A 16,450-nucleotide genomic window follows, 5' to 3' on the forward strand; every position below is an offset into this window, starting at 1 on the left:
ATTAATTGCGTACTAATGATCCTTATTCCACTCGCTCAGGCTCCTCTGCTTTTTGGCTCGCTGTGTCCAGTAATGATGTGGTATGAAGAGTTTTAACACCTCAGCCACTAAAAAGATGGAGAGGGAGACAGTGGGGGCGTAGAATGGGACACGAGTCTGTCAGCAGTTTAAATCCTCAGATCCTGTATTCAGAGCCATGTTGCTATGAAACAAGGGCTGCTCTGCCATTAGACTGTCTTCTATTGTTTCTTAATCGTTGGGATAATTTGCGTGTGCTGGTTTTAAGTTCTGTTATATCTCTGTAGTGAGACTGGGTTTGTGTGCATGCAGCAATAAATCAAAGCTGCTTGTGTTTACATGCACATCTAGCATCACAGAGGATCAGAGTTGTCTATATGAACTAGAGCAGGGCGATATGGCCAAAAATATTTATCACGATATATATTTGAAAATTTGCGATAACGATATAACCGACGATATAATTGATGCGAGACAAAATACAACTCCACAACATTACTAGCGCAAAAAGACAACCTTCCATTTATTTTCACTTAAACAAGAAGCTGGTTTTTATGTACATTAAAGCTTTATAAAAATGTAACAGTGCAAATGCAAATTCCTTGCTGAAAGTTTAACCAAAAGGCATTTCCAGTAGAAATGGGCTGACATATCCTGAGCATAACCATGTATAATATCCACTGAAGTTAAAAAGAGGTGCTTTGCAACATTAAACTGCAGTGTGCAGTACGCATTTTTCGGACCATAAGGTGCACGGGATTATAAGGCACATTAAGCGAAACAAAGCAGTCAGATAAATCAAACTTTATTAAACTCATTCTTCTTGCTTCCTCCACTTCTGTACCATTGATTCATTAATGTTGAATTCTCTGGCAGCTGCTCTATTCCCATGTTGTTGCAGTATATTAATGACTAACCTCGTATTGTGGATGGATTATCTCAGTTGTTCTCCTGACTGAAGTTTGGTCCGTTTACAGCATCCTGCCATGCGATTGCATTTGTTTCTAACCATGAAGAACCTTCACGTTAACTTTTATAAGTGGAAAAGTGTTAGTGTTCGTCCTCCAGCTTCACTGTTTATGTTATGCTAACATAGCTGTGTCGCTAGCGATCACGTAGCACATCATTATATACCAGCTAGCCCAACTTCAGTAACCCTACAAACGTCACTGCTGTTTAGTTTCCTGTCTTCATTTATGTTGGAAGTGATAGCAGAGCTGCACGTTTGATTTTTTTCAGAAATCTCTCCGTCAGAACGTGCTATATCATGCTTAGGTAACTAGCGAAACTAGCGAGCTAACTTCCGCTAGCTTCCTGCTAACTTCTAACTCCGTTAAATGTAATAACTTTTGTTTTCATGGATGCCTGGAAGTTAAACTTTATAGTTACACCTGGTAAAGCAGCAATGCTGATCGTTTTATTAAAGATGAAAGAATTTAGACAGTTTTTAACTCTAAGTGATGCTGCAGTGTTGTTTGACCTGAAGCATACGGAGTTTAGGACCCAGATTACTCCCAGATTTAAGAGCATCTTAGTCCGACAAATATGACAATAACAACGGCCGCTTGCATGTTCTGCAAAAAAATGTGCTTTGTCGTGTATCTGACGGACAAACACCAAACCAGTTCCACATCACTGAAGTTGCACCATTTTTACAAACCAATTCTGGTTCATCTGTTTCACTCAACAATCGGCCATGTGCGTATGAAAACAAAGGCACTGCGCATGCGCGTTTTACTCCCATTCTATCGCGATATTTCATTTTCCTATCGTTGCCTAACATTATGACGGTATTACCGTGAACGGTATAATATGGCCCAGCCCTAATATGAACTGTGATGCGATATACAAATCGGTGAAGTCAGGCTGACATGGTGTTTAGACACGTGTTGCTTTCTTCACTGACACATGCACCCGTTACAATTTTAGACTGCAGCAGATGTTTTCTGGCATCTGAGTTGCGGCATGGCTACAACAGGTGAATGGATACCATGTAGGGTTGCCAACTCCCTGAAAAATAAATAAGGGACACCTCGTGGCCAGGGCCGGGCGACCCAGTTGTCTTCACCCTTCCCAGTGTGGTGAATTTTCTAGCTCTTTTTTTGTGTGTGAAATTATTTTTTTTAACCCTTTGACTTGAATTTGATTTAAGTAGATGTGTATTCTTTGTGATATGAACACATGTGAAACAAATGATCATTTAGCCATTTATTTTTAGCTCAAAATGACAACATTAACACAGTAAAACAGGTCTCTTTCTTAAACAGAAGCCTGTCATGCTTAACTTTTGAGAATATAAGTAAATCTTTCTTTAAAAGAACTCTGTCCTGCTTAACTTAAAATAATAGAAAACAATAGAAAGAAAAATATTCTTGTAACAGTGCACATTTAGTGCATTTAGTACAATTGGCTTCAGCTGAGGTATTATTTCAGCTTTTCTAATGCTAATCAGCTGCTCCCGTTTGAAAACCCGCTTGTTCCCATGATTACGCATCTTAACTCATCATCATTATTCATCTATGTATTACTTTTATGTATTAGTCATCTATTTGTTGTAATCATCTATCCTTGCAGTCGTTTATTACACAAAATAAATTATATTATCACACTTCTGGCCACATAGCGCTGATATTCACTGCACATGCCCATATTAACTTTTTCCAGCCAGGTGTTTTCCTTTTCCCATTCTTCCCTTTCTCTGAGGGGGAACAAACATTGCTGCTCTAACGCTGGGCTCACACTGTGCGGTTTTAGGCCCATTTTGAGCCGATTTTTGAGTGATCGGACCGATTTTGGCCTTCATCGTGCGTCGTGTAGTATACGTGGGGTAACGAGAAGTGATTAACACCTCACGACCAGCTCCCGATCATCAATCGCTCGTGAGCCGCTCACACTGCTCGCGCGCAAACACGTAAACGCCGTGAAAAAGACGGAGCAGCACGGCTGTGCAGCGTGTGATCTGGACACAAGCGATGGAGGCACAACTTGTAGAACTTTGAAAAGCTCATCCGAGCCTTTTCGATGTGGCCTCACAAAATTATCACGACCACAACAACCGTGAAAATAGTTGGATCTACATCGCTGCTAAATCACAGCTGCCTGATCATGTTTTTCATTAGCAATTTAGCAAAGTTGATGGTGGTGGTGTGTCTGTGAGTGAGAGACAGAGAGAGCGAGCGACAGATTTTCTGTTATAACCTTAATTTTATGGACGCACAGTGTGAGCACTCAGGTCGCATCAGAGCATCGTGACCTACCAACTTCTAACCCCTGCGAGTCAATCGTGCAGTTTGAGCAGGAGCTGAATAACGCGACTGAAAAAATCGCACAGTGTCTGCCCAGCTTTAGGTGTACTGTCGTCCGAGACTTGCACCGCAGTGACGGCGTTTGTTCCCCTGTTGGCCATGCTTGTTGTTGTGGTCATCTGTTGTCTTCCGGTATTTTCTCCGTAAGCGACCTTTCCTCGACCAATGAGATGAGCGGTAATCTGAATTGTCATACTCGAATTGTCATAAGTGTGCTGTCAGCTCATTGGTCACAAAGCAGGAGAGGGGCTGGGAATTATGTTTTCAAACAAAGCGTTAATTCCATAAACATTTATAGACTACTTTTGATTCTCACTGTATTACGGGACAAAGTGCGTCCCTTATTAGCTCAATACGGGACGTGTACTTTTGTTTCTAAATACGGGACGATTCCGTATTTTAAGGGACGGTTGGCAACCCTAATACCATGGCAAATATAGAGACTGTACTTCAACTGCTTAGAGGTTAGCGGGTCAGCAGTCAGTGTTTTTCCATTTGTGTGTGCTTTTTACATTTGCATGTAAATTATTTAGTGAACAAAACTTTATTTGTAACTGGGGAATGAAACGAGTGAGTTGAGAGAGGCAGCGGTCTGCAACTATTTTATTTAAATCAGTATCACAAAGTAGTGGAGGTCTTTTGCGTGGAGCTGAATATGCAATAAAGACTTTTGCAAATAGCTCAACCTGATTGCTGGTGTATGATAAATCCTTAACCAAACCTGATGTTAATAAGCTTTAGGATAATTAATCCTGGATAAATGGTAGTGTTGCATCAGGAAGGTCATCCTGTGTGAAATCTTTGCCGAATCAAAGGTGCAAATCCATCTTCTGTTGTGACCCTTTAAACATTAAGGGAACACATGAATGTCCCACACAGGTTATTGGAGTGTATTAAAAATGGTACGTTTGATTCACGCGACAATGTCGAAACTTTAAAACTCTGGGTTGACAAAGTGTTTGCTATTCAGCATCCTAAATTATAAATGTGGAAACCTTGTATGCCCTCTGGTTTAACAATAATCAAAGATTAGTACTCTTTAAGCTGTGAACACATAACTGCTATATATTTCAGAGACATGCTTATAAATCTGCTTTTTATATGATTTATTATTTCTTTTAAAATGATCCAATATGCCGTGTGTGGGCACTGGCATACAGCCATCAGCATATTACAGGTGTAGTCTGGTGTGAATGGAGCTACAATAGAGGATTGTCCTTTATTAAATTGGTGGGCCTATTTATTATGTGAATGCAGCTGCTGGAACAGCTTCTGTAATATGTCTTGGCTGAATGAGACGCATAATTTTCCAACCTCTGTACTGCTGAAATCCAACATCAGTTATTTTTATGAGGAGTGTCAGAAAGACCTGAGAACTATGCTGGGAGGATTACACATGACTAGGCTTAGAAAAATCTATGTGTTATTTCCCAACAGGTCATCATCAACAGCACAATCACACCCAACATGACGTTCACCAAGACATCACAGAAGTTTGGCCAGTGGGCCGACAGCAGGGCCAACACAGTGTTTGGATTGGGCTTCGCTTCAGAGCAGCAGCTCACAAAGGTGAGAGGTTTTTGTAGCAGATCCTTCATAAAGCTGATGGATGGCTCATTTCCCCTTTCGTTGATTCTCTTTGCTGGTTCAAAGTAAAATCCAGAATCACAGAATCAATTTAAAATGTTGTATAGTTAACCTGCTGAGCCCTTATTCTAACGGTCAGCCTCTCTGACATTATGATCAGGGGCTCTTAACTGTTTTCAAGAGGGGATCATGCTTTGGAGGTTGAAGGGCTTAAACTGAATCTGTGTTTTGGTTTTTTTGGGTTTTTTTTAAATGGTTAGCTTTTCTTTATTATTAATGTTATTGTAGTTGTTGATGTATTATTATCATTATTATTATTATTATTATTATTATTATTATTAATAGTAGTAGTAATAGTAGTAGAATCTGTGGTAAAATCAAAGTGTGGAAAAGTGCAGCTTTGTTATCAGTTAAAATTGGTAGAGAACTGGAACGATCAGATATATATTTAAGGGTATCGCGGATCCTCACCATCCTTAGATAATGTTTAAAAATGAACCTCGCCTTGCCACTAATAACCACAGCTTCCTGACATATCTTCTTGTACTTTCAGTTTGCTGAGAAGTTCCAGGAGGTAAAAGAACAGGCTAAGCTAGCAAGGGACAAATCTCAAGAGAAGGTGGAGACATTGAGTAATCACTCCCAGGTAAATAATATCTCTGTGCCGTATGAAAGTCTGATTCATTTCATCTCCTTGGCTTTCCACCTGTTTCATCTACAGTCAGTGTGTTGGCTTCCAGAAAGCTTACAGGGCCACAGAGAAAATGAGAAATGATTTCACAAACACCAAATGATACACTTTCTGTGTTTAGAAATGGCTTCTGGCATAATTATGTATGTAAATATGTTCAAATATTAATGGATCTCGTGTTTAAATATTACAACGGAATCGTGGAGTAGTGTGAGCCGTCATGAATAAGAGGTCAAAGATCGTCCTTACTACCTTGCAGGCACAATAGTAACTTAGAGGATAAGGAAGCTATAAACAGTGACAGTAAATTTGCTCAGATCTACATAAATGATAATGATAGTTAGTGGTTCATGCCACAGTCACCCACAACTAACATGCCTGCTTTCTACTCGCTCTGGCTCCAGGTGCTAAGGATCAGCCCTGAAGCACACAAAGCTTCTGGCCCATATGACACGATAGATACTGGCAAGCATTTACCCTCAACCCTTGGCTGTCATAGCTGACGTCTTCAGGGTGTTTTGCCAAAAGAAGCCTAGGGCCCTTTTTCAGAGAGCAGGATTTCTGAGATAGAGTTCTGTCTTTTAACCCATGAGACCCTTTTAGGTGGCTGCATGTTAACCACAGGCCTCCTTAAAACCTGCTTTGAAACAAAAGTTTCCCTCAATTTCTCAGTCGGAATCTGGTCGTGATACACCCTCAACCAACCAGGCATCCAGCATTAATGGGACAGATGATGAGAAAATCTCTCACGTCGGTCCGGAGGCTGCTCTCCTACAGAGTGAGAATGAACGTCTCAAGAGTGCAGTAGAGCAGAGGTAAGATTTTTATTTCATCAACTTAATGTGAAATCATATGTGATTAAATCCTGTTTCAAATCTACTAAATATCAGTCTCAAGATTCACATCCCGGGCTGCATCAAAGTGCTTATATTTAAATTTGTATTCACCAAATGAAAACACATTTTCCAACAATTTTCTTTTTTCAGTTTTTAAAAAAAGAATAAAAATAGAAAAATCGAATTGGAAACAGCTGGTTCAAACAAGAACTTTCGTACTGTGTGATGATGCAAACCAACTAAAACACATACTTTATAACTGATTTTACTTCTCTGCAACTGTTTCATCACAACCAAATAAATAAAAAGTAATAAAAATTCACACACTGCTTGGCCTGCAGCTGCTGCTGCTGATGCAAGTGCTGTATAAACTTTTCCTGTGGCATCAAACAGAAACCACACAGGTGTTTGAAATCTGGCTGTTTGAATGTAAAATAAGCAGATTGGACACACTTCAGTGAGACAGGTACTGCATAATTATGGCATGACACTCGTCCAATCGAACAGCTTGCTCAATATTTATTATATTATACATATAAACTACTATATTACAAGCATGCAAGTGTGTAAACCCAATCCAGATCATATCAGCTCTTGATCACACTCATGCATATTAAACTGTGCTCGTATGTTCTCTCTCTTTATTTTATTGCTGTTACTTAAAGCAGTAATGACTCCAAAAGGGCTCAGAAAGCATATAATCCAAAGAGTGATGCTCCTCCAGTCCACCGTTTGGTTATTTGGGCTTTATAATCCAGATGTAGAGTGTACAAATTGGTAATTGCATGAAATGCCAGATGTGATTCCAGATGAGATTAAAATGACCCTGGGCCCCTGGCCATCAGAGTCAATTAAAACCACAGTGAGGAAATTGGGGGAAAAAATAATAATAAAATGAAATCCCATATCATATTGGATTTATTTGATCCAGATGTGCGGGTGGACTGGAGGGGATTGCAAATTTTTACTGGCAGCAATAGACCCCTAAAAAAAGTAAGAACTACATTAACATTTGCATGAGTGGTGTGGATAACAATTCATTTTTACAGATCTTGTAGTTCTCATTAATTTCCCTAGAAAGAAACTGACAAAGTTGAAAAAGTCACTGCAAGTTGGTACTAATTACACAAAGGCCACTGCAGCCTTTCCTGCTTAACCTGCCTAACCAGCTGAACTATAGCGGTGCCGTTCTTGGCATATACAGTGGGGCAAAAAAGTATTTAGTCAGCCACCGATTGTGCAAGTTCCCCCACTTAAAATGATGACAGAGGTCAGTAATTTGCACCAGAGGTACACTTCAACTGTGAGAGACAGAATGTGAAAAAAAAATCCATGAATTCACATGGTAGGATTTGTAAAGAATTTATTCGTAAATCAGGGTGGAAAATAAGTATTTGGTCACCTCAAACAAGGAAAATCTCTGGCTCTCACAGACCTGTAACGTCTTCTGTAAGAAGCTTTTCTGTCCCCCACTCGTTACCTGTATGAATGGCACCTGTTTGAACTCATCATCTGTATAAAAGACACCTGTCCACAGCCTCAAACAGTCAGACTCCAAACTCCGCCATGGCCAAGACCAAAGAGCTTTCGAAGGACACCAGGAAAAGTATTGTAGACCTGCACCAGACTGGGAAGAGTGAATCTACAATAGGCAAGCAGCTTGGTGTGAAAAAATCAACTGTGGGAGCAATCATCAGAAAATGGAAGACATACAAGACCACTGATAATCTCCCTCGATCTGGGGCTCCACGCAAGATCTCATCCCGTGGGGTCAAAATGATCATGAGAACGGTGAGCAAAGATCCCAGAACCACACGGGGGGACCTGGTGAATGACCTGCAGAGAGCTGGGACCAAAGTAACAAAGGTCACCATCAGTAACACACTACAACGGCAGGGAATCAAATCCCGCAGTGCCAGACGTGTTCCGCTGCTGAAGCCAGTGCATGTCCAGGCCCGTCTGAAGTTTGCCAGAGAGCACATGGATGATACAGCAGAGGATTGGGAGAATGTCATGTGGTCAGATGAAACCAAAGTAGAACTTTTTGGTATAAACTCAACTCGTCGTGTTTGGAGGAAGAAGAATACTGAGTTGCATCACAAGAACACCATACCTACTGTGAAGCATGGGGGTGGAAACATCATGCTATGGGGCTGTTTTTCTGCCAAGGGGACAGGACGACTGATCCGTGTTAAGGACAGAATGAATGGGGCCATGTATCGTGAGATTTTGAGCCAAAACCTCCTTCCATCAGTGAGAACTTTGAAGATGAAACGAGGCTGGGTCTTCCAACATGACAATGATCCAAAACACACCGCCCGGGCAACAAAGGAGTGGCTCCGTAAGAAGCATTTGAAAGTCCTGGAGTGGCCTAGCCAGTCTCCAGACCTCAACCCCATAGAAAATCTGTGGCGGGAGTTGAAAGTCCGTGTTGCTCGGCCCCAAAACATCACTGCTCTCGAGAAGATCTGCATGGAGGAATGGGCCAAAATACCAGCTACTGTGTGTGCAAACCTGGTAAAGACCTATAGTAAACGTTTGACCTCTGTTATTGCCAACAAAGGTTATGTTACAAAGTATTGAGTTGTATTTTTGTTATTGACCAAATACTTATTTTCCACCCTGATTTACGAATAAATTCTTTACAAATCCTACCATGTGGATTCATGGATTTTTTTTTCACATTCTGTCTCTCACAGTTGAAGTGTACCTCTGGTGCAAATTACTGACCTCTGTCATCATTTTAGGTGGGGGAACTTGCACAATCGGTGGCTGACTAAATACTTTTTTGCCCCACTGTATGTTTGCTTTGTAACAAATGTTTGTACTTGTGCTAAATCGTTAAGATGAAACTATAAAATAATTATAAAAAACTAAAGTAAATGCATGGATTATTATTTTCTGACTTGTTTTGTTTCTTTTTAATGTTTTTTTTTTTTCTCAAAGCACCAGCTGAGAACAACAACCACACTGCATAAATGTCACTCTACAGTGCTCCCTTTGTATATCTAAAGAATCTGAGGTTATCTTGACCAGTTCACTTATTAAAATTCCTTTGGTAAACTAATAAAGTCCAAATTTTGATTGCAGAGCTCTTTTCAGGAATTATCCTAATAAACAAACCTACAAAATCAAAAAGTCATAATTGAGAATTTAATACAACACTGATATGAAACAGTTGCTGAAGGAAGCGCTTCACTTCATATAAGGGCATCTAAATATCTCTAGCTTCTGGATGTAAAATTGTCTCTCTGTGTGCATTTTCCCATGCATTCACAGAACTGTTGGATTTTGTTTTTGTTGGAGAGTGTCACAGCAGTGAAACAGCAGAGGACTGCAGAATGCTGCGATGCCAGTCTGTCCACATTTGATGATAGAGCAAAACACTTCAACCCAGCCATGCATAAGGAAGTGGGGACAGTGATGCATACTAAATATACATCACATATCTCCCCATCCTTATCGATAAGATAGGAATACACTCACTGTGATATGAAAGATAACAAATCACATGCTGGTGCCAGTTTGTTGGATTTTGGGGGAATTTTATCTACTTCTAGCTTAAATTTTTGTTTCTTTTTTTTATTGTGGTCTAAACATCTCTCAACAGCGTAATGTGCAGCAATACTAATTAAGTAGATGTGTCTGGAAGGAGTTTGTAGAAATATGTTCCGTGTTGGCACTCACAAGCTTTTCAAAACGGAGTGGTTGAAATAAAATTTTACTTCCATTAATAACTCTCCTGCTGGATCTCTTTCTGTCGCTCCTGTCTGACAGCAACACCAACGCCAAGAAGTGGGAAACAGAGCTTCAGACTTTAAGAGAAAATAATGCCAGGCTGGTGGATGCACTGCAGGAGTCTTCAGCTAATGTAGAGAGCTGGAAGAAACAGCTTAGTGCCTGCAAGGAGGAGAGTGACACGCTCAGGAACAAGGTAATACACTCATGCACTCCTACGGGGAAGTTGAACAATGTAGACTAGCCCATTGATTGAGGAAAAAGTGACAGGTTTGATAAACAGTTTCCGCTGCTTTAAAAGAAGAAAACTCTATCACAAACTGCACACACAGAGTTCTCTGCCACGGGTTTGGTCAAAATCTGTACAGAGCAAAACACTGTAGGTACTGTACATTTCATTAGCTTCTGTGTTGCCTGCAGTCTCAGTCTGCTAAAAATAGAATCATTTTAGTTTCATAATCAACGTGGGCTGTTTCTGCAGCTGGGCTGGTGTGGTACCAGTGTTATTCTCTAACCCTTCCTTTTTTTAATTGTTGGTATCAGTTTTGAAATTGCCATTATACTCTACAACAAATCCAGGCTTCCGCTTAACAAGGAGGAATATGTTAAAAAAATCATCTGATTAGCTTAAGAAAAATGCCTAATTTTTCTTTTAACTCCCCCCCCCCCCTCCCCCCCCCCCTGTATTTTAGATTGCTGAACTAGAAGCCCAGTGCAATGAAGCCAATCAAGAGAGACAGAAAAATGCCCAGCTGACTGTGAGGGTAAAGGAGCTGGAGGCTGAGCTACAGGACAAGGAGCAGGTGAGACGTGCATCACAATGGTCGGTCTGCAGAGCTGCAATGGAGAGTTTGTTTTACAAACTAGTTCTAGTGCCTTTTTATTTCCCCGAGGAAGTGATTAGGCCTCAATAGGAAATGTTAGATTCTGCTTTGGGTTTTGTGTGGATTTATTTTTTATTTTTTTTATTTTTTTTCCAATTTTAATCCCAGACAGCTCTTTATATTGCCCCGTTGTCTCAATTTGATTGATCAAACTGTTTTGGGGTTTTTTGTACTGTTAAAAAAATTAAAAATTAATCCACTCTAGTCAAACCTGAAAGAAACCACCTTGTGTCTCCTACATTAATCATCCATAATCCAAACTAGCCGACTGTCAGCTCAGCACGGCCTAATGGCGCTGTTCTTTCTAATGAGGATGAACTCTGTGCGACCACGCGGCATTTTAACCTTTGCTTATTGCTGGTTAGATGCCGTTTTCTGACCGCAGACAAATTAGAACTGACTTCTGCCAATCTAAGAGTCTTGCTGCCCTTTTCATCAGCGACTGCGTCTCCCTGTCGATGCCAAGAAAGGGAGACGCAATCAGTAACGTGTGAAAACCATAAGTAGGATATGTATGCATTTTTATATACTTCTGGTTTGGGGTCATCTGTGCATCTGTCTCATATAGTGCAATGCCCTCTCTTTCAATTCAGTGGCAATAACAGCTTTACTGTGTCCCATTCAGATCGCCTGAGGTAAAGAGTGTCTGGGATATTCTAATTTACCACATGGCGGCCAGAGTATTAATAGAACGTATAAATCATTCCTTCGAAGGCGGTATATATTTTACACAACAAGAAGAAGGGAAGTAGTTCAAAGAGCTGAAGCTGAATTTGAAAGATGATGAGCAAAGAATGGCATCCTTTGGGAGCTCGGCTTTGCCTTTCTTGTGTATCCTCCATAACGCTGTGAACACCGACCATGGGGTCTGCAGAGAAAGTCTCCTTGTGTGCACAACATTGCTGCCGCAGGCGGCCCACAGAGGCTCACCTGCACAGTGACTCACCCCCTCCCTGTCTAGAAATCCACATCCTCATCGCCTCAAACTTAAAAGTGTGCCTATGAATTATTAAGAGTTGACTGCTGTGACCCCTGTGCTGGCCAGCAGTGAACTAACAGAACAAAGCCGCTGCAGGTAACTACAAAGACTCAAGCAATTATTACTTGGCGAAAATGTGCTCGAAGCGGTAACAGATGCCATGAAGCCGCATAGTGTTTTGCTTAAAGCAGGGAGGAGGTTTTCAGAGCAGTAACTGAGATGTTTACCTGAGAAGGAGACGGAGGCATGATCACAAGGCTATCTCTTGATCTTGATGTCCTTTTTGCCTTCTTTGTACCACTTTGACCTTTTTTCATTTTTCCTGGTTGGCTTATTTACAAAGGATGGTGCACCTTAATTAACACTGACATAAAATCATGACTGTAATTATGTTCCAGGGTTTATGCTGGGCATCACACTTTTTTTTTCTTCTTTTCTTGGCAAGCAGTTAATTACTGGCTTAAATGTCCCGTTTTATCTGGGTGCTGTTCTTGTCAGTCTATCTACATACTTTTATACAAAAAAGCAATTAAGAATGATTTATTTTAAATTTCAAAGGTCCTTCAGCTAAATAACTTAGATTGTTCCTAAGACCCTGACTGACATCGGAATCGCTGGATTTTACATTTTTTTATTATTAACATTATTCCCAGGAGCTGGAGAACTTGAGGAAGCAGGCAGAGATAATCCCTCAGCTCATGTCGGAGTGTGAGAGCATCACTTCGAAACTGCAGGTACGTTCAAAAGCACCCGGCACAAGCCCTAGTTTTTACCCCCCCTCAGGTGTGATTTACTGCAGAGTACAGAGACCAGGCTGAGAGTTGTCTAGACCTAACACACACGTGAGGACACAATGGCTATCACAGCGAGCTAACACTCGGGCTCTGAGGCGTAAGCAGCGCTTTCAGATGAAGGTAGACAATAAGAGTTGCTATTCATCATTCTGCCTGAGGGCTGGTGACACAACATTCCTATCACGTGTCTCACTAACGCACATTGTCGTCGTTACTGTATCTAATAATAAAGGTCCGTCCCCAGTACAACGCAGAGAGGATTATTGCCTCTTTGAAAAGGGTTCTTTTTTTTCTTTTTTTTTCTCCCTCTTCAGTGGAACAGAGATATGTCTCTGTCACAGCTTATTAGTTTCCTGCTGGTGCAGATTTGATCTGTTTTTGCTATAAAAACAGCTGAAGTAGTTTGAGAGCTCTGCTCAAAGCTTTAATGATCAGCTCTTATAACATTTCTGTAGGTGTGTGGGTTGTGCCTGTGAGAAGCCTCACGTCTTCTTTGTAACAAAGGGCACCTGTTCTTCAAAGCTGACTCCTCGCTGAATAATATCAGACTTTCTGTAGAACTAGAAGAGCCAGGCTCTTTGGATCACCGTGTGTCCTGTTAGTGCCAAGTCTGACATGAGCTGCATTGATACTGACGCTCATGTCGCCCTGTGCTGACTGACTCAGATCGGGATTTTTATCGTCCAAGCTGTCAGTGCATGTGCTGCCATTTCAATCTGGGCATGGAGTGATGAATAAAACCAACAGTGGCATGCCTGAAGTTCTTGTGCTTTACAACGCTCGACGGCATGGTTTGTCTCTGCAGCAGCCAGCTGGGTGAAAGACAGCAAAAATGGCTCAAGCCGGAGTTTATCTAACCAGTTATCCAAACTGAGAAGAGGCATAGACGATGGGGTTTCTCCAATACCTTTTGTCCAACTATGGAGCCTAAAGCTGAATTTGACTCAATTTAGACAGAAATGCTGTAAAAAATTATCTTTGCTGGTGCAGAGTTGATGCTTTTTAAAAAAAAAAAAAAAAAAAGTCTACCTATTCTACCCCTGTGTTTGTGGTTACGGCTGCCCTCTATTTAAAGATGACAGCCCTCATGGAGATCAGGTTTCAGGAGTCAGCTGGAACATAGTCATGCAGGCGCAACACCCTTTTAGCACTCCTATTTTAAATCCCTCCCTTCATTGCTATCTTCAGCATTATTAACATGTCACTCGTGTTGCCTGTTAGTCTGAAAGATTCACTTTCATGTCCCATTCACATATGCAAACACGTTTCTTTCACATAAATGTTTTCCCGTCCCAACCTACAGCAAGTGGATCTCTCTCTTTGTGTAGCTGCACATGCAACATGGGAAGGCTTGTGTTTGTTACTGCAAGTGAAAAAGCTCTTGCTCATTTCAGCTCAAACACACACAACAAACCAGCTGTGCTGATACATCAAATGTTAACGTTAATGTTTTCCCGACATCTTTCCACAGGCTGCAGAGACAAGAAACAAGGAGCTGGAGGGGAGAATAGAGGGTCTTCAGCTGGACATAGACGACAGCCGACAAAAGCAAGGAAACATGAAGATCGAGCTGAAGAAGTTGATGGATGTTCTAGATGGAAAGCTAGATGAGCTGCAAGAGTTCAGGCAGGGGCTGTCTAAGCTGGGTGCTGATAACTGAGGAAAAGTAGCACTGAGCTAAAAGGGTCGGAGGTCAGGTACGAAGGATTCACTACAGGGCAGAAACTGTGTGGCACCTATTCCCCCAAGGTGACGTCCACACAGACACAATTCAGCTTTGGCTTCTAATAAACACTACCTTGTGAGAAAGATGTTTTTGAGAGAGGGAGAGAGAGACTGGCAGACTAAAAGGAGGGAGGAAGGCCAGTGCACTCCACCAAATGGCTCGATTTCGTGTGCTGGCATTGCAAAACTAAATCAAGAGTCACACTTTGAGCTTACTTAACCGTTTCTGTGGGGGAAAAACAGGTTTAAAAAGCCGGTGGTGGGTTCTTAGATTCTGTCCATCTGTCTTTCTTCTGTTTTGTTTTTTTTCCTGAAGGCAGCACTTCTGCACAAGGAAGTCTGAGCTTAGAGTAGAGGAGGGGACTTAAAGGGCTAAAATGAACAACAGAGACAATGCTGCTCAGCATCACTCAAGTAATAATTGGTGTTAATCTTTGTGTCCCGCTCGAGAATTAAAGATGAAATCTTTGTACAGGCTGTCCTCGCTGTTGCCTCTCTTCTATCTCAGGTGTGTTGGAAGACAGTTTGTACTTATTAGATTATATGCACATATGTGACAAATGGCCGTGACACAAAGTGCCTCCAGGTGAGCTTAAACCTACCTGGTGAGGAGAACTGGCCAATCGATGACCATCACCATAATAACAACTTTTCTTTTTTCTTGTTGAGGAAACCTGAAGATGCATTAAAATTCTTGCTAATAAACTGAGATGAAAAAGGAGACAAGCATGCACACCCCGAGGATGTTAATGAGATGAGAAACGTAAATGATGAAAGCCATGTTTAAAAATAAATAAATAAATTAAAAATAAGAGCCCTCAGCTGACTTTATCAACTCTCTTTTATGTAAACACTTTTTTGATTAGATTAAAGAAGGAAAAAACTTTTCCCGGGAGCTTTCCTTCCAGAACAGCCAGAATAATTTTGGGAACCCCGTATAGCCATGAGTGTAGTGTTTAAAGGACTTTGTGTGTGCGCGCAGTAGTATTGCTCATTTGCAGAACAAAGATGTCTCCAAGGCTCTCGATGTGCTTCCTACACACTTGGTTTTTGTTATGGTGGTGGTTATTTTTGGGTGAGGGGACTCGGTGCTGCTCGATGGGTGGATGATGTGAAAGTGTACTTCACTTTAGATGGCATGGGGCTTTTCACTAAAAACTTGTCAAAATTTTGTTTTTTGTTTTTTTGCAAGGGGAGAGGGATGTTTTATGCATTTATTTATTTTTGGTGCCTCTCTACAACGACCATTTCTAGAACGTAAGAAGTAAATCAACCTTAACCTAATGTCTCCACAGGTGTACGATAACATATTAAAGAAGTCAGGAGGTTTTCAGGATGGTGCCACAGCTGCTTCTAGGAAGTCCATCTTGAAACTTGCTCCATTTGAAATCAAAGGCACATGTTGTAGTGACATATTTACTCTGTAATACCGGTACTAAGTTTTTATTTTTCATCAGTTTCAATCTTGTCTTAAAGTTGAGATATCGAATGAAGGGATTTTTTTTTCTCGCTTTTTTTCTCTTTCTGTTTTGCCCTCCTGTTTGTAACTCACCTGAATCTGGATAACACGATGTATGATCCTTCCTTTTGAACCGATGCCTCTTGTGCACTTTTGTGATTCCTGTTCAATATTGTACAATAGAACTGACAATTGGTAAAATTTAGTTTAATTACACTGCTGAGTTAGTGTCTTTTCTGTAGGGGGATACATTTTTGGAAAGGGCTCCACAGAGAGAAGATGGGAAGTTTCCCTAATACCTACTTAGCTGCATATTAGTGCTGTGGGTTCTGTGTAGGAAACTTAAAAAAAAAAAAAAAGAAAAGCTTACAAACACGCTGCCTGACATTTTATAAGTCTTTAGGCATTTTTCCTGGACGAGAAGCACAGAGGAG

The 16,450-nt window shown here is 41.0% G+C and overlaps 1 protein-coding gene across 1 annotated transcript in view; it reads left to right on the forward strand.

Annotated features, from left to right (window-relative positions):
* homer2 (homer scaffold protein 2) overlaps positions 1-16,380 on the forward strand; it is a 37,826-nt gene extending 21,446 nt beyond the window's left edge. The window contains exons 3-9 of the mRNA XM_085404763.1: positions 4,761-4,892; positions 5,464-5,556; positions 6,274-6,416; positions 10,215-10,371; positions 10,868-10,978; positions 12,692-12,772; positions 14,304-16,380. Coding sequence (XP_085260889.1) covers positions 4,761-4,892; positions 5,464-5,556; positions 6,274-6,416; positions 10,215-10,371; positions 10,868-10,978; positions 12,692-12,772; positions 14,304-14,492 — 906 coding nt within the window. The 3' untranslated portion in view covers positions 14,493-16,380. The remainder of the gene's footprint in view (positions 1-4,760; positions 4,893-5,463; positions 5,557-6,273; positions 6,417-10,214; positions 10,372-10,867; positions 10,979-12,691; positions 12,773-14,303) is intronic.
* The last annotated feature ends 70 nt before the right edge of the window (positions 16,381-16,450 follow it).

The sequence above is a fragment of the Rhamphochromis longiceps genome, linkage group LG1, assembly GCF_057381845.1.
Source record: "Rhamphochromis longiceps isolate RC_006_pf linkage group LG1, R_longiceps_female_GT1.1, whole genome shotgun sequence".
Classification (NCBI taxonomy): Eukaryota; Metazoa; Chordata; class Actinopteri; order Cichliformes; family Cichlidae; genus Rhamphochromis; species Rhamphochromis longiceps.